General features: G+C 56.0%; 1 protein-coding gene across 1 annotated transcript; it reads left to right on the forward strand.

The window, feature by feature from the left end:
- The first annotated feature begins 1,897 nt into the window (after window positions 1–1,897).
- On the forward strand, window positions 1,898–24,656 carry LOC132248814 (butyrophilin subfamily 1 member A1-like). Its single transcript, XM_059723179.1, has 9 exons — window positions 1,898–2,108; window positions 4,887–5,003; window positions 6,507–6,854; window positions 10,217–10,498; window positions 14,857–14,964; window positions 18,693–18,713; window positions 20,926–20,946; window positions 23,164–23,184; window positions 24,573–24,656. The coding sequence occupies exons 1-9, from the start codon at window positions 1,919–1,921 to the stop codon at window positions 24,599–24,601; spliced, it is 1,137 nt and encodes a 378-aa protein (XP_059579162.1). The 5' UTR covers window positions 1,898–1,918; the 3' UTR covers window positions 24,602–24,656.
- Window positions 24,657–25,003: the final 347 nt, after the last annotated feature.

Raw genomic sequence — 25,003 nt, forward strand, 5'->3', positions numbered from 1 at the left:
GGCACTTCCTCCTGGGCATCGCTCCACACCTTGTCCAGCTCCTTGTCCAGCTCCTGGCAGCACAGACAGGGCTTCACACATGGCCTGTAGTTGGGTTTGTGCCCTTTGCAGTCCTGCAAGCCACCTCCATGGCCTTAGTGTGGAAGGGGACAGACTCCTGTGGGAGAGGCCAAGGAGACAGCCCACGTGGGGTCTCTCAGCTCAGCACATTGTGTGACCCTTACAGAGTCCAGATGTATTCCTGGCACTCTGCACCCTCTGACCAGGCCCTAGCTGGAAAGTGTGGGTGCAGGGGCAGTTAGTGTGGTGTCTGTATGGGCTCAGGAGATAAGAACAGCCATTGGATGAGAAAAAAATGAACCCTTTTATCACCAGTCATGGAGAGCTGCTGCAAACTGGAGCTCCAGCTTCCTGGGTTTAGGTAGGGCTCATCCCTCAATTCCTCCATTCACAACACGACCCATTACTTTGGCCATCTTTTGGAGTCTGAGTAAGACCTTTCAATTCTGGCAGACTTTTAGCAGGTGGGGAAAAGCTCTCAGTATTCCTCAGGGAACTTGTGTTGTTGTTGTAGTATTATTTACCTGTTTTTATTCACTTTGTTACAGTAGCAAGAAATCAAACAAAGAAATCAGTGTAATGAATTGTAAAGGGTGGCCTTTACATTTATATATTCTAATCTTTTGTTTCCACATCAGTACCGTGAAGAGCAGTGCCCTGGTGTGGTGTGGAGCACACAGGCCTTTGCTCCGTCACAGCCTGGAAACTGCAGGAGCGCTGGGTTTTGCCAACTTCCCCAGGGACAGGGGCCGTGGTCGCTGGCATCATGCAAACCCCATGGACGGCGACTGTCGCAGGTCCTGGAGAGCAGGGCAGACCGGGGCCAGGACCTCTGGAGAGCAGTGACTGGACTGACGGTGCCACACCTGCGTGCTGCTTGGTGGGAACTTTGACCTCTGCTTCAGTGATCTTGGCGTGTCTCCACAGGTGTCCTTGGCAGTCATTTCCTGTAACCATTTACTTTCATTTTTGTAACTGCTGGGAGCAGCAGGAAAGAGGATCCCCAGTGATCCTGAAATGCATTAAATGAACAAAAGGACGGTGAGGGGTGCCTTTCCTGAGGCCTCTGGGCCAGAACCTCCTGTCTGGATGAGGGGTAACACTCGTAGGGCCGGTGCTGCTGGGGAACAGCCCTGGGAAGGAGCACGGAGCGCAGCCCCAGCACCGGAGAGGAAGACACGGCCCAGCCATGGTGGTCCAGCGCTCAGCAGGTAGTGGGGGGCTCTGGGGAGGGGGTCCACGCTCGCTCTGAGATCTTCACACATGGACCCACTGACCACCCATGGGACCTGTCAGCAAGAAAAGGACCCATTGCTCACTCCGAGTCAGAGCCTGTGACACACTTGTGACAGGGTCCCCCCCCACCATCCCAGGACTGTGGGACTGGCACAGGCTTAGCCTAGAGGGTCCCCGGGCGATGGCCCTGGTTGTTCACTCCTGAGACCAGCCCGGCTGGCTGTGGGTGTGCAGAGGTGCCCCTGCCTGTTTCCCTACATTAGTGTGGGCAGCCCGTGCTTGTGTGCCATGAGGGGCATGGGCAGCGGCTGGGTCTGGCATGTGAGCCTGGGGTAAGGGAAGGTGCTGGGATGGAGGCAGAGACACGGACATCGCAGGGATCAGAGCAGCACTCAGGGAAGGTCTGGGTCTAGCTAGTGGCACTTCAGCCAAAAAAGTGCTGGCCTGCCCTGCATGATGTCCTCCAGTGTGTGCCAGGGCTTTTGTGCATTAAGAAGCCTGTCCCTGTCCTGAGATAACAGCGGGGGAGAAGGGCGGCTGAGGAGGGGCATCCTGAGACCAGATCCGTCCATGCTGGGTGATCAGGGCTAGCCCAGCAAACAGGCCCTTCCCCAGGCCATCCATGTCTGCCACCTTGACTTCCAGCAATGTGATCTGTTTTAATGGCTATGCAGAGCCCTTTTCAACATGCCTACAGCCACGACATTTGGTTCCCAGCCACAGCCCAGAGCAGGGCCCTTGTCCCCGGCATGGGGTCACGCTGGTAACATCAGGAACCTGCAATCCATGGGACGGCCAGCAGTACAGCACAGGTAAGCAATCAGTAGGTAAGCAATAAGGGGCCCTTTGGGCATCAGAGCTGGGGGGCAACAAAGGCACCAGTCGCAGGGCTCAAGTGCCTATACACTAATGCTGGGAGCATGGGGAACAAGAAGGATGAACTAGCACTCCTGCTTGCAGAAAACACTTACAACTTAGTGGGGTTAACAGAAACCTGGTGGGACTCGACCCACGACTGGGCGGTGCACACTGAGGGCTATAAGCTGTACGGAAAGGATGGGGTGGGGAGGAGAGGGGGAGGGGCTGCGCTCTATGTCAAGGAGCGTTATACATCGACCCTTATCAAAATGGAATCGGAGGAGGAGAAAGTAGAAGGATTGTGGGTTAGGCTACATGGAGGCCAGGGGGAAAGGGATTTGGTGGTAGGGGTCTGCTACAGACCCCCACACCAAGGAGAAGGAATAGATTTGGAAGTCCTGAGGCAGCTCTTGGAGACCATAAAGACTAGGGAGGCGGTAGTCATGGGGAACCTAAACTACCCTGGCATCTGCTGAGAGATGCAGACAACAAAATCCCATCGGTCACGCAGGTTCCTATCCTGTGTGCAGGACCTCCACCTGACGCAGGAGGTACACGGTCCCACTAAGGGGAACACCTTACTGGACCGGTACTGGCAACAGGGGATGACATGGTAGGAGACCTACAGATCGGTGGTCACCTGGGGGACAGTGACTACCAAATAACAGAATTCACCATAAGGCGTAGAGTGGGAAAGGTAACTATCAGGGTGGAAGTGCTAGACTTCAGCGAGCTCAGGCATTTAGTCGAAGACGCACTGAAGGGTAAGAGATTTGGCGAGATGGGAGCCCAGGAAGGGTGGCTGGGCCTTAAGAAAGCAATCCTTCGGGCACAGAGGGAGATGATCCCGATGTGGGGAAAAAGGGAGAAAGGGGCCAAGAGGCTTCCTTGGCTGACCAGAGAAATCCAGAGCAGCAAAGGGCAAAAAGCGGGGCATATAAGCAGTGGAAACAGGGAGAGATTACTGAAGAGGAGTGTGCCTCCTCAGCTCGCAGTTGTAGGGAGGCAGTTAGAAAGGCCAGAGCTACCATGGAGCTGAGGATGGCATCCCAAGTTAAGGATAACAAAAATTTGTTTTTTCAGATCTATAGGGAGTAAAAGGAAGGCCCAGGGAGGAACAGGACCTCTACTGAATGGGCAAAAGCATTCGGTGACAGACAGGGGGGACAAGGCTGAACTCCTCAACGAGTTCTTTGCCTCAGTGTTCCTAAATGAGGGGCAAGACAAGTCTCACAATGGGATTGTAGAGAGGGAACAACTACAAGCAGACCTGGACAGGTTGGACAAATGGGCACAAAACAACAGAATGCAATTCAACAAGGAGAAATGCAAAGTGCTGCACCTAGGGAGGAAAAATGTCCAGCACACCTACAGCCCAGGGAATGACCTGCTGGGTGGCATGGAAGTGGAAAGGGATCTCGGAGTCCTAGTGGACTCCAAGATGAACATGAGCCGGCAGTGTGACAAAGTCATCAGCAAAGCTAATGGCACTTTATCAATAAGCAGGTGCATGAAAAATAGATCCAAGGAGGTGATGCTGCCTCTCTATCGGGCACTGGTCAGACCGCAGTTGGAGTACTGCATCCAGTTTTGGGTGCCACACTTCAAGAGGGATGTGGATAACCTGGAGAGGGTCCAGAGAAGGGCCCCACACGTGGTTAAGGGCTTGCAGGCCAAGCCCTACGAAGAGAGACTGGGGCACCTGGACCTCTTCAGCCTCCACAAGAAAAGGTTGAGAGGCGACCTTATGGCTGCCTATAAATTCATCATGGGGTTGCAGAGGGGAATTGGTGAGGTTTTACTCACCATGGTGCCCCTCAGTTACAAGAAATAATGGCCACAAGCTAGCAGAGAGCAGATTTAGATTGGACATTAGGAGGAACTTCTTCCCAGTTCGAGTGGCCAAGGTCTGGAAAGGGCTCCCAAGGGAGGTGGTGCTCTCCCCTACCCTGGGGGTCTTCAAGTGGAGGTTAGATAGGCATCTAGCTGGGGTCATTTAGACCCAGCACTCTTTCCTGCCTATGCAGGGGGTCGGACTCGATGATCTATTGAGGTCCCTTCTGACCCTAACATCTATGAATCTATGAATCTATGGTGTCTAGACAGAGCAGAACGGAGGGCTGGTGTCAGCCCTGAATGGAGCTGGGACTCGTGCAACCCGTTCTTGCCATGGCCAGGGATGTGCTCAGTCTGACTACCCTCTGCTTAGAGGGACTGGACCAAGAGCCCCGCAGTCCAGAGAGGGGTTGGGTGTGAGCAGGCAGCTCCCCGTATGTGGGACCCAGAGGCCCCAAGGGCCAGCTCTACCCGCTGTGCTCTTGGGGTGGAGGGCAGGTCTGCTCCCAGGGAGATCCCTTGCCAAGGATGGGCACTGCAGGGACAGGGGCACTTCTTCCCTCTGGGGACTTCGCTGTCTCTCTTTCTGTGCTGTTCTGGATGAGCAGGGGAGGGGCTGTGGTGGGAAGGGGATGAGTGTTTTTATCTCACACGTGGAGTCCCGGCCTGCCCTGCTCCCTCCAGCTTCCCCCAGTGCTGTGTAGCACCAGGGTGGCTCAGGGGTGCAGATGCTCGTCTCTGCTAGCTCCTGCTGTGGGTGCGCCTTGCTGCTGTGTGACACTGCCCAGGTTGGTGCAGAGGTCTCTTCCCTTTGCACCATCCCACCTGCTGCCCTGCCACGGTGTCACAGCCCTGGGCATACTCAGGCTGGGTTTGTGCTTTTCTGTGCTGCACAGACCACACCGCCATGAAAAGGGAGGTTTCCTTGTTCTGCTTCAGCCCCTCAGCGAGCCCCTCTCTGCCCGGCTGCATCGCTCTCCTCATCACTCTCCAGGTTCACCGTCTGGTGGCAGGTAGGACCTCTGCTTCCTCGTGGCATTTGCTGCTTGCTCTCATGCAGAGATCCATTGCCAGGGGCTCCCGACACAGTCAGAGATGTGATCCCATCACCCCCTCCCACAGCCATCCCCCTGGACCCGGCACAGCCCAGGGCGGGCACGGAGCTTCCTTCTGCGCAGCCTCCCTGCAGGCCTGTGCCAGCCCCGCTCCTGCACCTGTCATCTCTGCTTCACCCTCCTCCCGGAGCCAGCCCAGCCCGGCCTCTTCCCTCCCCTCCTACCCCATCCCCACTGCTGGTTAGAGACCTTGTCCATGGCATCTCCTACCACTGGGGCACTTTCCCTTGTCCCTAGTCATGCCTCCAGTTCAGTCTGCGATGAGCCTGTTGCAGGCACTGAGTTCAGGTCTCAGGTCAGTCGCTCTCCCTTGGCTACGGGGTGTCAGCCACAGCAGTCTGGAGTCAGGCAGAAGGCAGGGCAGGGCGGCTCCTTGGATCAGTGGCTCACAACCTGTTTAGACTCACAGCTCACTTGTTAGACTCGAGGCACACCTTGGAAAATGCCAGCTCTTCACATTCACTCATTTCTTGACTGGAAAAATAATAGAGCAATTCCTCTCTTCCAGAGAAGCTTCTGTTGCGGAAGCATGTATCTGAAGTGGTTAGTCTCTGGGGGCATTTTTACACATGTGCCAGATGCAGGGCTTGGTACATTTAATTAGCAGCCCACACTAATGAGAAGCGCCCAGTGCTGCATTGGGTGCAGTTGTATAAGTGGTGCAGCGTGCGTCAGTGCTGAGAAAATGGTGGCAGTGCGCTTTGAACTAAAGCACGTCAAATGTGTTTTAGTTTAAAGCACACAGTCCACTATTTTCTCAGTGCTGATGTGCAGTACACCGCTTGTACAACTGCACCTGTAAGAGCTCCGGGTAGATTAATTATGTACTCCAGCAGACTCAATTAATCGAGTGTGCTCCAACATGCTGTTTCCAGCATGATGGAGAAGACTCACAGTCTTTGTATAAATGCCCTAAAGTACCACATTGCCCTCCCTTTTGTCTGCCTTTGCTTCTAACCATTTGTCTCTCCTGGATTTACAAGGGCCCCTTTCCCTGGTCTCTGACTCAGGAAACTAAATTCCTGGCTGGGATGCATAGTGAAATGCAGCCAGTGAGCAGGGCCTGAGGCTCTTCCCTGAGCCCTGTGGGCTGAGGTGCGGCTGGAAGACCCAGGCCTGTTCCTCCTCCAACATATACCTGCCCGTCCTGTCCATGCATGTGCAGGGCCCTGTCCCTTCTCCTTTGTCACTGCTGGGCCCAGGGCCAGAGAGCTGCCCCACTGCAGAGGGAGGCCGAGGGAGGCCATGCTGTCCTCTGCTCCTCTGCCTGCTCCAGCCAGGCTGCTCTGCATGCGTGTTTGCCTATGTCCACATTTATGTAATGCTGCCGTTGAAGCTGCATTGACACAGGTCATGGCTTCTGTCCAGTTTAATTTCCCTCTGGTCTTGCACTCTCCCCAGCCCAGTTCAGAGTGATTGGACCGGACCAGCCAGTTGTTGCCTCTGTGGGAGCAGTCGCAGTCCTTCCTTGCCGCCTCTCCCCTGCGACGAGCGCGGAGAGCATGGAGGTGCGGTGGTTCCGGTCCCGGTTCTCTTCAGTGGTGCACTTGTACCGGGGAGGTCGGGATCAGCCTGGAGAGCAGATGCAGGAGTATCTCGGGAGGACTCAGCTCCTGAAGGACAACATCACCTCTGGGAGCGTCTCCCTAACAATACGCAGGGTGCGACTATCCGACCACGGGCAGTACACCTGCTTCTTCCAGGCCGGTGTCTCCTATGAAGAAGCTCTGCTGGAGCTGCAGGTGACAGGTGGGTAGCTCCTTTACGGTCTGGGCCTGCCCGTAGTGCACTGAATGGGGCTGGAGGGCTTAACGGGAGCAGGTGATAGTTCACTTGTCAGTCCCCTAAATCCCATCTCTGCCTCCACTTCCTGCAGTGTGTGCTTCCTGAGATTTGTTTCCCGAGAGTAGCCTGGGAGGGTTTTCCATTCACATCCTGACGTCTGTCGAGGGCTGGAGCACACCGGGGAGGACCGTGGGGCTGGGGCAGAAGGTTTCAGTTTGACTGGCTTTTTAACACTTAATTGCATTAACTTATCATATGTACTGGTGGCGGTAGGGGGATGCTGTAGCTGTGGTCCAGGAGCAATGCAAGAGGCAAGGATTTTTTTGGTTGATATCTTTCATGGCTATATTGATCTTTATGCAATTGTGATTATATTGGATATATTTTGATATTTGTACATATGTTGGATATATTGATTTTGATGTGATTTTTCATATATTGATTTTGAGGTGAGAGGCCAACCCCTGTCCCCGGCATAACAATACATAGCCCCTCTCTTAGATAAAGTGAGCTGTGAGGAGTGTGGGGACTTTTCATGTGTATGGACGCAGACACAAGAGTCCTAATCCCTGCGTGGAGTGTTTCACTGGATTTTCTCTCCAGTCTCCAACCCTTCTCTAATACGGCTGAAACACTGGGGGCTCTGGGCTTTACACCTTGTCGTGCTAATCATCAGCCAGTTCACATGCCGTTAGCTGTGCCCAGGGGATGTTTGCTGGTCTCCTCACTTGTCACCTTTTCTGTATAATTGAAAAGGATACCCTGAGAGAAATGCAGTGTGTTTATTAGTGTTAAGATAACACAGCTAATCTAGAGACCAACCAGGACTCTCCTTACACCAGTAGCTGTAGCCTGGGCCAAGGCTGTTGGAGCAGAGGCCAGTTCATCTCTCCCCTTCAGTGCCTGCTGGGTGTATTTTCATGCCATTCATCACACCTTGTCAGGTCACGGCCAACCCTGGATGCAGCCCAGACCGAGCCCCCAGCCTCTTTCAGAATAAGCTCAGAGGAAGATTGCACACAGGCAGATTCACCGGTACAACCTGGGCATGGACGTGCTGGACGTGTCTCGGCTGCTGGGCCTCACTGCCTGTCCTTTGCTCATCCTGCCTGGCCTTTGGTGACGTGCTGAGCCCCGCCAGGCCTGACACGCAGCTCGGACCAGCGCATCTCTGAGTTTGGAGCTGAGAACTGGAAAGCTATCAGTACTGCCTTGTGTGACACCCCCATCTCACCTCTGCCTCAGCATCTAGGGGAGTTTCCCAGGGTGACAGCCTGAATGAGCTTCCTGCCAGAAAGAAAGAAGAGAAAGAAGGATGGACGGAGACTGAGGGAGCACACCGAGCTCCTGGTTTGGGGGAGGGCACATGTGGGTGCACTTGGCCCCGAGCATGAGCGAGAGAATGGGGGACTCTGGTGCATGGATACGGGTGGCAAGTCTGGGCTGTGCTGGAAGAGCATGGCACAGACAGGGACCCCGGGATCAGGGAAGGGGTGGGGATGTTGCAAAAAGCTCTTCATTGCACCTGGTTTGATAGGGCACAACAATTGGGGCCTACGTGGGAGAATACAGGAGCACCCTGCCCCGCCGGGGTGTACAGGACTTAGGCCACAGAAGTGGTGAAGTGCCTGAGCCCCATCCAGTCTCTCCCCATCCAGCCGGCTCCTCTCCCTGGGCAGGGGAAGCACCAGGGAGTGGACAGAGGAATGGCTATACCATGCTAACGGAGGGAGGGACTTAGCACTCAGGGGCACACCTCTCAGATCTGCTGGAAGTGGAAGCTAAAGCAGTGTACCTCAAACCCATGTGGGTAACGTTCATACAGAACAGCCTGATGAGCTATAACTTGCTAGAGTGTAAAAGCGAGTGTAAAAGGGTTTGTGCGGCTGAGAATAGCCAAGATTTGTGGCTTGTAGCCCATGGGGGGAGGTCTCATCTGGGGCTCGGGTTCAGAGCTTGCTCATGACCCTCGTGGGGTCTGGCCTAGATTCATAGGACACTATTTGTTATCGAAGCCCTATTTAAAATCAGCAGGTACTTTAATTCAGCCAATCAGAAACCACCTTCTAACATGTCAGATGTATGGTGAGATGCACCAAAACCCATGGGATCTCATGTGCTCTCATATGAGTTGATCAGCATCACACAGTGAATGCATTGGGAAGCTGCGCTGCCCTCGCACTGCATGAGAGTCCGGATCTGTGCCAGGCGCTGGGTTGGATCCCGCGTAATCAGGCATGCTCGGTGCAGGGCACAGGTCTGCGGCTGGGGGTGAGAGCACCCACGGAGATGGACGGAGCAGGTCACCCCCTTTAAGCTCTTGCTCCAGGCTGTGTTCATGTCCCAGGGGCTCTCGCACAGCTGAGAACAGCACATTGATGTGGGGGGGCCACACTGCACCTCCCTGGGCCTCCTGTCCTGCACATCGACATGGAGCTCCCCTGGCTTAGATACCAGCTCCCAGCCTGGGGCAGAGACTCTGCATCTCCTCTCTCCTGTGCCGCTCTAGATCACTGCCCATTTCTAGTCCACCCCTCCTCCCCCTCCAGCAAAAGACAATCACAAGCAGTGTGTAAGTGCAGCTTGTGCAGCTGGGCAAGTGGGGTTTGGGGGCTTCAAGTGAAATAGGATCCAGGGTCCAGCCCTGTGAGTGTAGTGAAGGGAACAGGCCTCCCAGACAGCACAGGGCCCATTCTCCAGTGTTTATCCCATAACTTGCTCTGCTGAGGGTCCTGAGGAGGCTCCTTCCTGAAGGTCTGAGCTGTTGATGTAGCAGGAGGGACTGGGATTTCCAAGGCCAAAAATGGTATTTTGTAGTCCACGTCCCTTAGATATGAACAGGAATTGAGTGCTCACATCCTAGCGGTGGTGCTGGGCAATTCCCCCGTACGTCTAGAGCAGTTGTGTCAGATTATGGACTGTGGGTGAATCCCGCCTGCGGAGCAGAAGCGTTCAGCCTGTGGGGCTTACAGAGGGGCTGGGGAAAGTGGGGATGGGGCCTGCTGCCAAAATCGGGGGCATGGAGCCCTATTGGTGACGTGTGTCAGCGGTGGGGTGTGAGCAACTGGGTTGAACAGCACGTGTCCATGGCACGGGTTAAGTCTCACCACTGCTCGCCCCACCACTGCCATTACCTGTAGCACGGTGACTGCTGCTGCCATTTACCCTACCACCACCACTGGTTGCACCACTGCCACTGCCACTGCCCCCGTGCTGTGTCCAGAGCCAGCCCGCAAGGATCCTTGCAGTCAGCATCTGCCCCAGGGGGTGGGCGAGTTTGAAGCCCTGGTCTAGACCTAACGCAGGATTTGTCTGTTCCTCTCCAGCACTGGGCTCTGACCCCCACGTCTCTGCTGAGGGTCACCAGGACGGAGGGATCCTGATGGTGTGTCGATTGGCTGGGTGGTACCCAGAGCCCGAGGTGCAGTGGAGAGATCACCGTGGGCAGCCGTTACCACCCGCCTCTGAGAAGGTGTTCACAGACACTGCCGGGCTGTTTCACACGGAGGTTTCTGTTGTGATCATGGCAGAGTCGAACCAGAACGTGACCTGTGCTGTCAGGAGCCTGTTCCTGCACCAGGAGAAAACAGCCACCATCAGTATTGCAGGTCAGTGCCTGCCACGCCGTGAGCACGGCGTTGGGGTGGGGAGGGTGATCACTGCTCATGTGTCGGACGTGTAGTGAGCCGTTTCCCAGGGCAGCACAACAGCCCGTCTGTGCTGCTCTCAGCAGGGCTTACAGGGACACGGGAGTTTGCAGTGACACCGACACCAGGACTCAGGCCAAGCGCCCTGTGGCTGAGCTGAGAGCTGGGCCCGGGTGAGCCAGGTGGGGCCAGGCAGTGAGTCCTGCCCAAGGTTTGCAAATGCCACTTAGGACTGGGGCACCCAGCTGAGACACCTGAGGGAGCCTGGTGTTCAAAGGCAGGTGCTCAGCACGGCTCCACTCCCAGACCCTCGGGGGTGTCCCAGGCTGAGTGTCCAGAGTCACTGGGCACTGCCGCTGCGGTCAGGAACTGCACAAAACATGAAAGTCCAGAGCATGAATCCTGAACTTGGAGTAGCTGGAATTAGAAGTGAGGTGCGAGATGTGAGCAGGGCAGGACAAAGCCTAGCACACACTCCCCTGGACTGGCCTCGGTCCTTCCTCTCCGGGTGTGCTCGGCTCCAGCTGGGAGGTGCTTTTCAATGACAGGCTTTAGCCAAGCACTGGTATTGCTGTAGTCAGACCTGCATGACTGGGCTCAGAGCAGGGGAAACCAGGTCATCCATAACATCCTGTGTCTAAAAGGGGTCAGATTAGACTCTCCACAGACACCTGAACCCCTCCCTGGTGCCTGTGTGTGCTCTGGCTTTTCCTTGCAGAGCCCCACGGTGCACACAGGGTCTCTGGGTGCACAAGGAGACTCAGGGGTGCAGCTCCCTGGGTGCGCAGTGACATCATGGTCACTCATGCAAGAATCCCATAGTTCCCAGTTCCTGATGAGAGACTGTAGTTCCCAGTGCCTGCTCAGGGTCTAATCAAACACCACATTTGAGGTCAGGAAGGAATTTTCCCCTGTGACATTAATGTTACAGACCATGGGGGGACAGGTCGCCTGCCTCTGTAGCAGAGGGAGTGCGGGGAGGCAGAGGGCGTTGTCACCAGATTTGCCCGTCACTTTGGGCTGTGCTCATTTATTAGGGATACGTTTCTGGGCTCTCTGTAATTCTATCAATGTGCTGCTTGTGTTACTTGTGTTTCTGTTTGGAGCTGTTTCTCTCCCTTCTGCAAGTCCTCACCCCCAATGGAGCTATCTTACAGGACTCAGTTTCAGTGGGGCTGGGTTCCTCCAGCCACCAAATCAGTCAAACACACACACACACACACACACACACACACACACACACAGATTAAAGTGACACGCCTGACCCGGCCCGGTTCCTCAGCATGGATAGACTGACACCCTCATCTGCCAGGAATCACTTAATCAAGGTAACAACACACTGCAGTCAGACACGAGCACACAGGTGAACAGAAGACCTCTGCATCCGGCTGGGTGTCCAGCTGACACCCTCGTGGGCCAGCATTCAGTTCCTTGGGGCACGTCTGACCCAAACGGGGTCAATCAGCCTGTACATGCTGATCCCCTTCTGTGTCTCCAACTCAGCACGTCCCAGTCCTTTGCCCTAACTGTTCTAGCTGTGGTAGCCTCTTGATGAGCAGACCCCACAGTATTTTGGGGCTTCACAGGGATCTTTGGCTTAGGTAAAAGAAGCGTTGCTGCAGAGCTTAACTAATACAATTCAGGTTGAGAAAGCTATGCCTAGAGAGAAAGAGAGCGAGAACGAGAGCTGGGATCTTCCCGTCCCAAGGCACTCGGGTGGTTTGTTGGCAGGCAAAATTCCCAGCACGATCCTTGAAGTTTAAACAGGCGATGGAAAGAGAGGATCTGTTTCTCCCAGCTTCTCGAGAACAACAGCGGACGGTGTCACAGAGATTTCTCTCTCTTGAAGCACACTGTTTGCTGTTTTACACCTTTCTTATACCCTTAGTCCAGCCTCTTGAAGGCACTCTTTTAGTTGTGGAAATCAAGAGGGTCTCAAGCCATAACTGACAGGGAAAATCCTGTTACAGGAACAGTTTCAATGTACATGAATTACCTTTTCCAGTGACAAGGGGTTATCTGGTTTGGAACATCTCAAGAAATGGATTAACAACCAGGAAAAACATAAGGTTTAAGGAGTAACCAGACACCTAGGAGCCAGCTTGAAATGCTTATGAATACAGAAGTAAACTGGAAGGGATACCACGGTGTTTCTTCTCAGCCGGCCTAGCTATGCTTGCACTGTAGGGTTTTGTATTTTACCCGTTGTGAACAAGCCTCAGCTTAGCATGAATTTCCGATCTTACCGTAGTCTTCTAACAGACTTAAGGGCATTACTTGAAGTGCTGATAAACTTTGAGGGGAGGACTTCCACCAGTCATCCTGGGAAAAATAGGACAGCATTTGTGGCCAGGGCTCCAATAGGTTGAACATTGTGATGAACCCTGAACCATTGTTCAAATGTTGCCCGTACCCGCTCTGACTCGGTCTCTTGGCTCAGCATTCCCTACCCCGGCAACCAAGACTCAGTCAATCAAGTTTAAAAAGGCCTCCCATACTAGGACCGGGAATGTACGGCCTGAGATGCCTGTTACACTTTTGTTCAGCTTAGTTGTGGTTCGGTGAGGTGTGAGGAGGGGGAAAGAAAAAGTCCTTTGTAAGTCCAGCAAGCTGGGTGCCCGGGCTCCCTCGGGAACACCGAGCTGACAGGTAACAGCACGGCTCTCTTCCTTGGGTCTCTGAAGTGTATTTAACAAACTTGCAGTGGCAGGATGTGGAGAGCGTCCTTGTCCCCTGCTGTATTTATGTCAGGTGAGGCTGTTCTTGGTGTCCTCAGCTGTGTGTCTTTTACCTGTGCGAGAGGGTCGTTTGTGCAGTGTTTGGAACAGGCTAGACAAGCGCGTGTGGGATGGTCGGGGTAGGGATGATCCTGCCTTGAGCAGGGGCTTGGACTAGATGAGACCTCCTGAGGTGCCTTCCAGCCCTACTTCTTGTGATTACAGGAGCCCATGTAATTCTATTTCCTATCAAATCCCCTAATAATAATTGTTGCCCTTACTGTGAGTTCACAACTAGAATGACATGGGGATCGCAAAGACACGGGGTCCATGCAGCACTGTTCATCTCGCGGCCTCTGGTTGCTGCAGCTGCTGAGATCAGCGCACGGGTCACAGGGAGCACGAAGGGCCTCACCAGTGCATCGGGCTGGAGGCTCAGAGAGGAGCCCTGGGCTCCGAGTGCCCCGACTCGCTCTGTGCAGGTCCAGAGCACTGGGAGGGGAGGAGAGGAGACACAAACCCGAGATGCAGGACCAGGCTCCCAGGGAGACAAGACAAGGGGTTTCCCATCAGCCTGTGCTGTGAAAGCTTCAAACATGGGCAGGGCTCCCAGACTTGCCCCCTCGCTCCCACTGTAGAGCAGCGACTCCCCAGACATGGCACCGTGCGAGGGGCTCTGGAGCCATACGCGCTGCGTTGTGCTCTGGGGTGCACGTGCAGAGCTTGCACAGCAATCCCAGCATGGGGCCGTGCTGCACCACGCAGACATCCCCTGAGGGACCTCACTGCTCCTTGGGACACGTCCCCATGACCCTGCACCTGGGGCTGCACTGGCTGCACTGCCCACACTATGGCTCACTCCCAGACTGCTCCTGGTACCTGGACGCATGCTCCTGGGGGGCCTCTGGTGCAAGGTCTGACTTGAGTCCAGTTCTACTTTACCCATGAGAGTTAACATGCTCACAGCCCTCAGGAGAGCACTGCGAATGGGTTTGGTGTTGGTCCATTGGTAGCTGCTGGGGTGAGAGAGCAGGCGCAGGAGTCCCCTGAGGGCCACTCAGTGCCTGCAGTGCTTCAGGGGACAGTGTCTGTGGGCTGCATTGACGGCACTCGGTCACCTCAGTCCTGACTGTGCCCCTGGGGTCGGCCTGCGCCGCCTGGCACGAGGGGTCACACTGAGATTCAGGACAACCGCACACTGGCTCAGAGCTCAGCTTTCAGCCTCTGACTGGAGAAACATAGTTTGTCTTTGCTGACCTGCTGGATGAGGAGCCACTTCCCATGAGGGTCCCATGATAGCCTGAGGAAGGGGAGGTTGCTATCTCTCTTTCCTCAGGCTGGCAGAGGTTTCTGCATGCAGAGGTTGTGCTGCTGGCTCTGGTTTATTCCTGCAGTGACCACTCTGCTGCCTCCGGGCAGGGGCAGGACAGTGGCTGCATTAGCCAGGCTGGAGCTGGGCTGCCAGTGCGATAAGCATGAAGCACGGAGGAGCCCCGTCAGCCTGAAATCCATGAGGAGGGTCCCCGGGAAAGCCACTGCTGCCCCCAGCCCTGTGCATTTACTCACGCAGGGCTGCCACGTGAATGACACTTTCTCTTGCAGGTCACTTTTTCCCCCGGCTCTCCCCCTGGATGGTGGCTCTGGCTGTGATTGTACCCATCATGTTGGTGGTCATTGTCCTGAGCATTTTCTACTTCCGCCGTGCAAAAGGTAATGTGACAAGGTGGGGAGGGGAGAGCTCCTCTGAGATGGGACAGGACAGGGTGGACGGGTCTCCATCCACTGCTCTGAGAGGAGCTCCAAGCCCCAGGGATGGACTGAAGCTGTGGGAGAAGTCTCTGATCAGACCAGACCCCACATCTGAGCCAGGAAAGGGGCCACATGGATTCCCACCCCTGCAGCTCAGTGGGGAACACAAACCAAACCCTGCAGCGAGCGGTCCTGCCAGATCAGTGCTGCTCAGCTGGAAACACGGATGAGGAGGGGGAGCTCTGTGCTGGGCAGCTATGGACGTGTTTGTCCTGATCCCTGCACACAGAGCAGAAGGGAGAGGGTCTGGGAGGAGGGGAGGTGGTTAGGTAAAAATCCTGTCCTCTGAGGCAGGTAGGGGCTGTGGATGGGCAAAGTGGTGCTGAGGAGAGTCAGCTATTCCCTCCTCAATGCTAGGGCTGCTCATCCTGAGATCCTCCCACAGGAAGAGGCTGTAGTGCACGTTGGTGTGCTGGTGTGTCCCGTGCACTGTGGGGGCTCCCTGCTGCTTTGCTCCCTGGTCACCAACGGTGGTGATGGGCCGGCAGGGATCTGCCTGTGGCTGGGGGTGGGATCCTAGAGCCGCTGATGGCTGAAGTGACCCACTGTCTACAGTTGTTGTAACGCAGAAACCGCACTCAGGACCAGCAGGGCCATTCTCAGACAGGGCTGATGCCTGGGCCTGGCTGCTCTCGCCCCAGCTGTGCTGAGCAGTGACTGTCAGACATGACGATGCCTCCGTGTCCTGCCAGACATGTACCCCAGGGCAGGCGTCCCGGGGGGACCAGCTCCAAGTGGAGCACCCCAGGCCCATCCCCACCTCCTTCACTAAGCCCAGGCTGACGTGAACAACTGCTGGAAGAAGGCCCCTCTCCCCCATCCCCTTATGGACACGTCTCCTCTTCCCCGGTACCAGTGACAGGTTCTCCTCTTCATCCTCACAGCTAGGTGCAGGGACTACCCACAAGACCAGGGGTTGGGCTAAGATGGAGCCCACCCTGTATCCAGCCCAGGTCAATGCCTTACTCGTCTGACCCACTTCACCTTCCTCAGCCCTGCACCAGGAGCCAGGGGAGCTGGGTCAGCTCGGGGCATGAGCAAAGAAAGGAGCAGGAAAGGGAGTGGGTCAAAGGGACACAGAAGTGGAAGGGCCCATGTGGGCCCCTGACCCCAGTCCCTTAGCACCACAGGCCGCCACACAATGGACATTTAGCCAAAAGGGCCCACGAGACCATCCACCGTGGTCCCTGCCCCCTGCACTGCCACAAAGACCTCTCACCCCGGGGACAGTTTCCCTTAGGGGGAGTATCCTATCCCACCAGGCTGTAAAACCTACTGTCTGCCACAGAGCAGAAGACAGATGGGCTCCCCAACACCTTGGGCACCTGCGGGGCCAGGATTTGTTGGGTAAAAGATGTTTGATGACCCCAGTAAGTGGAACCGACCACCCCACAGTCCTGGCCATCCTGGCCTGGGAGATCATTCCCTCCTTCAGTGCCAGCAGGGACACCAGCCCCCCTGGGCCAGTCTCCCTCTGCTACACCATCACCTTCAGTGACCCCCATGCCACAAGGGCAGGAGTCAGAGGGGACCAGAGAGGGGGGTGGCTCCTTTGGAAGAGACGTTTACACCAGGTCCTAGCGGGGATAGGAAAAAGTGGGTCTGTTTGAACCCTGCCGTTGAGCAGGCTAGGCCCAGGCAGCAGGGGTGTGGTGTGCAGGGAAGCTAATGCAAACCTGTCTGTGCCCATCTCCTTATGTGGGAGTACAAACTGGACAGGGTGAAATCTCACCTCTAACACTTCTCTCCCCCCCAACCCCCAACTCTGCAATCCACACTGGAAAATGAGAAAGGTGAGTGTCCGAGGCTAGTTATATGAGCTACCAGGAGGGTGATTTCAGAGACACCGCAGGGTGAATCTCACCTCTCCCATCCCCTAGCCCAGGCAGTGTGTTCTCCATCCACATTCATGGATCTTCTCCCTCCCCTAGGCCTACCTTGGCTGAGCTCCCTTATGTCCCTCCTGCCTGGTGCTATCTAGAAAAGAGCAATCCAGGCCAGATTTCCTTGACCATCGCCTCGTCCTCTCAACACCTCCAGCCCATGGCTCCATTGCCCCTCTCTGCTGCCCTGTCTGGGTGCTGTGTGTGAGGCAGGGCCTGTCCCCATGTGCTGTGTGTGGAGAGGGCAGCATGTGTGGGCAGAGGCCAGATAAGGGAGCTTTATTAGTTGAGGCAGGGTAAAACAAGGGCTGGTATCAGAGACCGGGCTGTCAGGATGGAGAGAGGAGGCTGGATCCTGCACATCCTGAGCAGGGAGGAGCAACTGGGTATGGCTGGGAGGTGCAGACCCAAGGGAGGGAGTAGCTAAGCCTGTGGGGACGTGTGATGGTGCCATTTGTGGATAAGAGCTCTCTAGAGGTGCAAGTATGTGCAGGGTCCTACTCAGACTGGGACCTCCTCCTGGGCAGCAGGTGGCTGGGGCTGGGGGACAAATCAGTGCCAGTGTCCGTATCCTCCAGGGCAGACGCTGCTCTCAGCTGTGCTGGGCCAGGGACTTTGTGGGGCTCCACACTCATTCTTGCTCTCTCACTTTGCGGGGGAACACGAGGCAATGAAGGGTAAATGCACTTTACTGGCTTCACTGACGCTCTGACTACATTGGAAATACTGTGAGAGCCGACCCGTGTCCCTGCCCATCTCCAGAGAGGCCTCGTCACAAGGACAGAGCTGCATGAATGGGCCCAATACTGGGCACCGTCCAAAGCCTCGCCCTCATTGCAGTGCCTGCCTGGGGCAGCCTGTGCCCTGTGGCCCCTGCTGCCTTCACCGCATGCACAAGCATGGTCAGACCCAGGTGTAGTCACAGCGTGGTCGGCCCCAGATGGACACTCACCAGCAGAGCCAGCGTTGGCCTGTGGGGTCTGGGCAGAGGGCGAGGCGTGGGCCCCTCCCTGTGCCACCCCACGCTGGGCCATCGTCACTGATGTAGCCCAGGGGCCCACAGGCTGCAGTCATGGGTGACTGGTGCTAGGACCATCCAACTCACCCATCTGCCTTCTCCCCTGGGACCTCAGGGCCCGTGCTGTAAACTCCTGAGTCCTGGGACCTCACGCACCAGCTGCCTCTTCCCAGAGACCAGGACTGCCTCTTCGGTCTCTGCCCCTCTGCCCCTCTCCTCCTCTCTGGGGAAAGGCTTAAGCAAAGCCTTTCCCCAGAGCCCACCAAAGCGGCGGCTTTCTGGGCCATGGGACAGGGAGAGCCCGGGTGCACATAGACCGGCCGTGCAGACAGCACACGAACACACATTGTCTAGCTCTGTGTCATCTTCTGTCCTCAGTGGTGATAGGGTGATGTTGTAACCTTGGTGGTTCAGGATTTGTGGGAGAGGTGAGAAATTTTGGGGGGTGTATCTTATATTGGACCACCTGCAGATCTGGGATTGAGTTACACAAGCTGTTGAACACGAGGCATTCTTCTTCTGGTCTCCTGTCACACAGCTGTGCACTTCACCCAATACGAGATATAAACCTGCCCCCCAAAAGTCCTTGCCGTTCACACGTTTCTTGCCCAGATGGCAACTTGCTTCCAGCTTCTGCACTGGCAGACAGGGAGATGCTGCCCTTGTCTGGGTGGGACCCGGGAGTTCGCTGGGCTCTGCATTAATTCTTGTTTTCTCTCCCCTTACAGTGAAGTACAAGGAAATGGAAGGTAAGTGCTCTATTCTAGCTTTACTGACCCCTGCCCTCATTGAAACCACCTGGAAAACCAACCAAATGTCCTCCCATCTCCAGAGGCCTCCTGAAAAGGACATAACTGTATGAATGGGCCCAATCCTGAGTGTGCTGCAAGGCCCCGGCCATGTTTGCAGTGCCTGCTAGGGGCAGTCCTGGGCACCGTGACCCCTGTCGCCTTCCCCACACATCACAAGCAGGGTCAGACCCACGTGCTGTCATGGGGTCATAAATCCCCTGCTGCACGCTCACTAGCAGAGCCAATGTCAGATGTGTGGTGCCCGGGCAGAGGCCAAAGTTCAGGCCCTGCCCCTGTCACCAAACTTGGGGTCCCTGTCACTGGTATAGACCAGGGGATCCATAGTCTGGAAAAGTTCTTCTGGTCTCCTTTCTCCCAGCTGTGCAGTTCATACAATAACAAATATCACCCTGCCACCAAAAACTGCTGCTTGCACACTTCTGCCTTAAACCCCTGGATGCCAACCTGCTCCTGGCTCTGTCCTGTCTGACAGGGGCTGCTGCCCTTATCTGGGATGGGCCAGGGGAGTCTGTGGTGCTCCACATTAATTCTCTCCACTTTGCAGCGAGATACAAGAAGTGGGAGGTAAATGAGTTTTTACTGACTCTCCTGACACCCTGAAAATCAAACCACTCCCTCCCCATCTCCAGGGAGGACTTGTGAGAGGACGGCTCTGTAGGGATCATCCCAGGGAGGCTCCTGGCCCCAGCCCTGACTCCCAGCACCCTCCATGGGGCAGGCCTGGGACCTCAGCCCCTCTTGCCTTCCCCACACAGCACATGCAGGGTCAGGCCCACGTGCTCCCATGGCTCATCTTGATCCCTGGCTGGACCTTCCCCAGCAGAGCCAGTGACAGATCCATGAGGCCAGGGCAGAGGCCAGGGCGTGGGGATCTCTCTTGCCCCAGCTCCTGAGCACTGGGACCTCCTGCTCCAGCTGCCTCACCTCTGGCACCAATCCTGACTCCTCCTCTGGGAAAGCCTCACATTGATCTCCCATATCTGTCCTGGGTCGGGTGTCTCAGATCGGGGGGGGCATGCACGGCTACTGATGCTGGGACCTGGTGCGGCTGTGGTACAGAGCAGCCCTGTGAGGCTCTGGGATCCCTTTCTGCAGATCACAGGGGTTTTTTGAAGCACAGAGCTCTTCAGCTCAGCTTCCCCGAACTCGTCTAGTCCCACAATTAAACCAGGCCCTCCACCCACAGCTGCCAGCCACGACCTCGCCTTCCTGCCCAGGCCTGCCTGTGTCTGGCCCAGGGTTTTGTGTGTCTCTGGCAGACTGTTTGTCCCCTTCTAGCACCGGGGACCTTTTGTCCTGGGTCTGTGCTCTCCCTGAGACCTGGGACAGGTGGGATCTCTTTTTCTACTATCTGGCTCCATGTCCCAAGCTGCTCCCACCTCCAAGAGGCTTTTAAACACTGAATGACTGACCAAGGTCCCACGCCCTGGGATGGGCCTGAGCGATGCCTGGTCCACAAAGCATAGGGGCAGAGCACATTCACGGTACAGCAACATTCATAACAGTCCCCATCTAATCCAGGGCTCCAACAGCGATGTCCCAGCTCACAGCCCCAATCCTGTGCGGAGCTGAGTGCCCTCTACTCCAATGCAAACCTGCAAGAACTGTGCACCCCCAGCACCACTTGGGCTCACACCCGGCATCACTGCTAGGACCATCCAGCTTGCCGTGCTGCTCAGGGCCCTGAGGCCCCGTTCTGTAAACTCCCAAATCCTGGGACCTCACGCACCAGCTGCCTCTTCCCTGAGACCAGGGCTGACACTTCATTCTCTGCCCATCAAGGCTTAAGTATCGCCTCTCCCCAGAGCCCGGCAAGGTGGCGGCTTTCTGGGCCATGGAACAGGGGGGGCCTGGGTGCACACAGACAGGCCGTGCACAGATGACCTGAACACACCTTATCTAGCTCAGTGTCGACCTGCAGAGCTGGGATTCAGGTAGCTTTTGAACACAAGGCATTGCTCTTTCTCCCAGCTGTGCAGTTTATATAAACCTATCCCCAAAAAGTCCTTGCCGCTCGCATGTTGCTTACCCAGATGGCAACTTGCTTCCAGCTTCTGCACTGGCAGACAGGGAGATGCTGCCCTTGTCTGGGTGGGACCAGGGAGTTTGCTGGGCTCTGCATTAATTCTTGTTCTTTCTCCCTTTACAGTGACGTACAAGGCAGTGGAAGGTAAGTGCCCTTTACTAGCTTTGCTGACCCCCTGCACACATTGAAAACACCTGGAAAACCAACCACATGTCCCCCCATCTCCAGAGGCCTCCTAACAAGGACAGATCTGTATGAATGGGCCCAATCCTGAGTGTGCTGCAGGGCCCTGGCCATGTCTGCAGTGTCTTGCAGGTGCAGACCTGGGCACCGTGACCCCTGTCGCCTTCTCCACAAAGCACAAGCAGGGTCAGACCCACGTGCTGTCATGGGGTCATAAATCCCCTGCTGCACGCTCACTAGCAGAGCCAATGTCAGATGTGTGGGGCCCGGGCAGAGGCCAAAGTTCAGGCCCTGCCCCTGTCACCAAACTTGGGGTCACTGTCACTGGTATAGACCAGGGGATCCATAGTCTGGAAAAGTTCTTCTGGTCTCCTTTCTCCCAGCTGTGCAGTTCATACAATAACAAATATCACCCCGCCACCAAAAACTGCTGCTTGCACACTTCTACCTTAAACCCCTGGATGCCAACCTGCTCCTGGCTCTGTCCTGTCTGACAGGGGCTGCCGGCCTTATCTGGGATGGGCCAGGGGAGTCTGTGGTGCTTCACATTAATTCTCTCCACTTTGCAGCAAGATACAAGAAGTGGGAGGTAAATGAGTTTTTACTGACTCTCCTGACACCCTGAAAATCAAACCGCTCCCTCCCCATCTCCAGGGAGGACTAGTGAGAGGACGGCTCTGTAGGGATCATCCCAGGGAGGCTCCTGGCCCCAGCCCTGACTCCCAGCACCCTCCATGGGGCAGGCCTGGGACCTCAGCCCCTCTTGCCTTCCCCACACAGCACACGCAGGGTCAGGCCCACGTGCTCCCATGGCTCATCTTGATCCCTGGCTGGACCTTCCCCAGCAGAGCCAGTGACAGATCCATGAGGCCAGGGCAGAGGCCAGGGCGTGGGGACCTCTCTTGCCTCAGCTCCTGAGATCTGGGACCTCCCGTTCCAGCTGCCTCACCTCTGGCACCAATCCTGACGACTCCTCTGGGAAAGCCTCACATTGATCTCCCATATCTGTCCTGGGTCGGGTGTCTCAGGTGGGGGGGCATGCACGGTTACTGATGCTGGGACCTGGTGCAGCTGTGGTACGGAGCAGCCCTGTGAGGCTCTGGGATCCCTTTTCCAGATCACAGGGTTTGTTTGAAGCACAGAGCTCTTCAGCTCAGCTTCCCTGAACTCGTCTAGTCCCACAATTAAACCAGGCCCTCCACCCACAGCTGCCAGCCACGACCTTGCCTTCCTGCCCAGGTCTGCCTGTGTCTGGCCCAGGGTTTTGTGTGTCTCTGGCAGACTGTTTGTCCCCTTCTAGCACCGGGGACCTTTTGTCCTGGGTCTGTGCTCTCCCCTGAGACCTGGGACAGGTGGGCTCTCTTTTTCTACTATCTGGCTCCATGTCCCAAGCTGCTCCCACCTCCAAGAGGCTTTTAAACACTGAATGACTGACCAAGGTCCCACGCCCTGGGATGGGCCTGAGCGATGCCTGGTCCACAAAGCATAGGGGCAGAGCACATTCACGGTACAGCAACATTCATAACAGTCCCCATCTAATCCAGGGCTCCAACAGTCATGTCCCAGCTCACAGCCCCAATCCTGTGCGGAGCTGAGTGCCCTCTGCTCCAATGCAAACCTGCAAGAACTGTGCACCCCCAGCACCACTTGGGCTCACACCCGGCATCACTGCTAGGACCATCCAGCTTGCCGTGCTGCTCAGGGCCCTGATGAGGCCCCGTTCTGTAAACTCCCAAGTCCTGGGACCTCACGCACCAGCTGCCTCTTCCCTGAGACCAGGGCTGACGCTTCAGTCTCTGCCCATCAAACCTGAAGTATCGCCTCTCCCCAGAGCCCGGCAAGGTGGCGGCTTTCTGGGCCATGGAACAGGGGGGGCCCGGGTGCACACAGACAGGCCGTGCACAGATGACCTGAACACACCTTATCTAGCTCAGTGTCGACCTGCAGAGCTGGGATCGAGGTAGCTTTTGAACACAAGGCATTGTTCTTCTTTCTCCCAGCTGTGCAGTTCATATAAACCTATCCCCAAAAAGTCCTTGCCGCTCGCATGTTGCTTACCCAGATGGCAACTTGCTTCCAGCTTCTGCACTGGCAGACAGGGAGATGCTGCCCTTGTCTGGGTGGGACCAGGGAGTTTGCTGGGCTCTGCATTAATTCTTGTTCTTTCTCCCTTTACAGTGACGTACAAGGCAGTGGAAGGTAAGTGCCCTTTACTAGCTTTGCTGACCCCCTGCACACATTGAAAACACCTGGAAAACCAACCACATGTCCCCCCATCTCCAGAGGCCTCCTAACAAGGACAGATCTGTATGAATGGGCCCAATCCTGAGTGTGCTGCAGGGCCCTGGCCATGTCTGCAGTGTCTTGCAGGTGCAGACCTGGGCACCGTGACCCCTGTCGCCTTCCCCACACAGCACAAGCAGGGTCAGACCCACGTGCTGTCATGGGGTCATAAATCCCCTGCTGCTCACTCAGCAGGAGAGCCAGTGTCAGATGCATGGGGCCTGGGCAGAGGCCAAATGCAGGCCCTGCCCCTGCCTTCAAATGTGGGGTCCCTGTCACTGGTATAGACCAGGGGCTCCATAGTCTGGAAACAAGGGAAATGACCCTCTTCACTCCCTCTATACCCATCCTGCTCCCCTGAGTGCCGTGGTGGCCCCAAGTCATTACCTCCAGCTCAGGGGCTCGAGGCACCGGCACGTGGTGCAGTTTGTGTGTAGCATCCTCTTCTGAGTGCTGGACCTCACCCTCAACTGCCTCAGCCCAGGGATGAGGACAGACCGCTCAGACTGTAAGCCTTAAGGCTTAAGCAAGGCCTTTCCCCTGCACCCACCAAGGTGGCAGCCCTCTCGGAGGCCCTGTGCTTCTTCAGGGCCACAGGACAGGGAGAGCCTGGGTGAACGCAGACAGGCCTTGCATAAAGGATCTCAACACACGTGGTCTAGTTCTATGTTAACGTCTGTCCTCGGTGGTGCAGTCTGCATGTAGCATCCTCTTCTGAGTGCTGGGACCTCACCCTCTACTGCCTCAGCCCACGGACCAGGACGGACCCTTCACACTTTAATCCTTAAGACTTAAACTACACTTTTCCCCTGCACCCACCAAGGTGGCAGCCTGGTCAGGAACCCTGTGCTTCGTCAGGGCCACAGGACAAGGAGATCCCGGGTGCACACAGACAGGCCTTGCATAAAGGAGTGAACACACATGGTCTAGTTCTGTGTTGAGTTCAGTCCTCCGTGGTGTTAGAGTGATGTTGTAGCCTTGATGGTCCAGGAGTCATGCAAGAGGGGAGGAATTCAGGGGTGGTATCTTTTATTGGACCAACTGCATGTCTGGGACTGCGTTAGACAAGTTTTGAACACAAGGCATTGCTCTTCTGGTCTCCTTTCTCCCAGCTGTGCAGTTCATCCAATAAAAGATATCACCCCACCACCAAAAACTGCTGCTTGTGCACTTCTGCCTTAAACCCCTGGATGCCAACCTGCTCCTGGCTCTGTACCGTCTGACGGGGCTGCTGGCCTTATCTGGGATGGGCCAGGGGAGTCTGTGGTGCTCCACATTAATTCTTGTTTTCTCTCACTTTGCAGCAAGATACAAGACAGTGGGAGGTAAGTGACTTTTTACTGCCTCTACCGACACCGGCATAGTTGAAAACACCCTGGAAATCAAACTGTTCCCTCCCCATCTCCAGGGAGGACTTGTGAGAGGACGGCTCTGTAGGGATCATCCTGGGGAGGCTCCTGGCCCCAGCCCTGACTCCCAGCACCCTCCATGGGGCAGGCCTAGGACCTCAGCCCCTGTTGCCTTCCCCACACAGCACATGCAGGGTCAGGCCCACGTGCTCCCATGGATCAGCTTGATCCCTGGCTGGACCTTCCCCAGCAGATCCACCAACAGATTTGGGAGGCCAGGGCAGAGGCCAGGGCATGGGGATCTCTCTTACCCCAGCTCCTGAGCACTGGGACCTCCCGCTCCAGCTGCCTCACCCCTGGCACCAATCCTGACTCCTCCTCCGGGA

Source organism: Alligator mississippiensis, chromosome 1 (assembly GCF_030867095.1).
Source record: "Alligator mississippiensis isolate rAllMis1 chromosome 1, rAllMis1, whole genome shotgun sequence".
NCBI lineage: Eukaryota > Metazoa > Chordata > Crocodylia > Alligatoridae > Alligator > Alligator mississippiensis.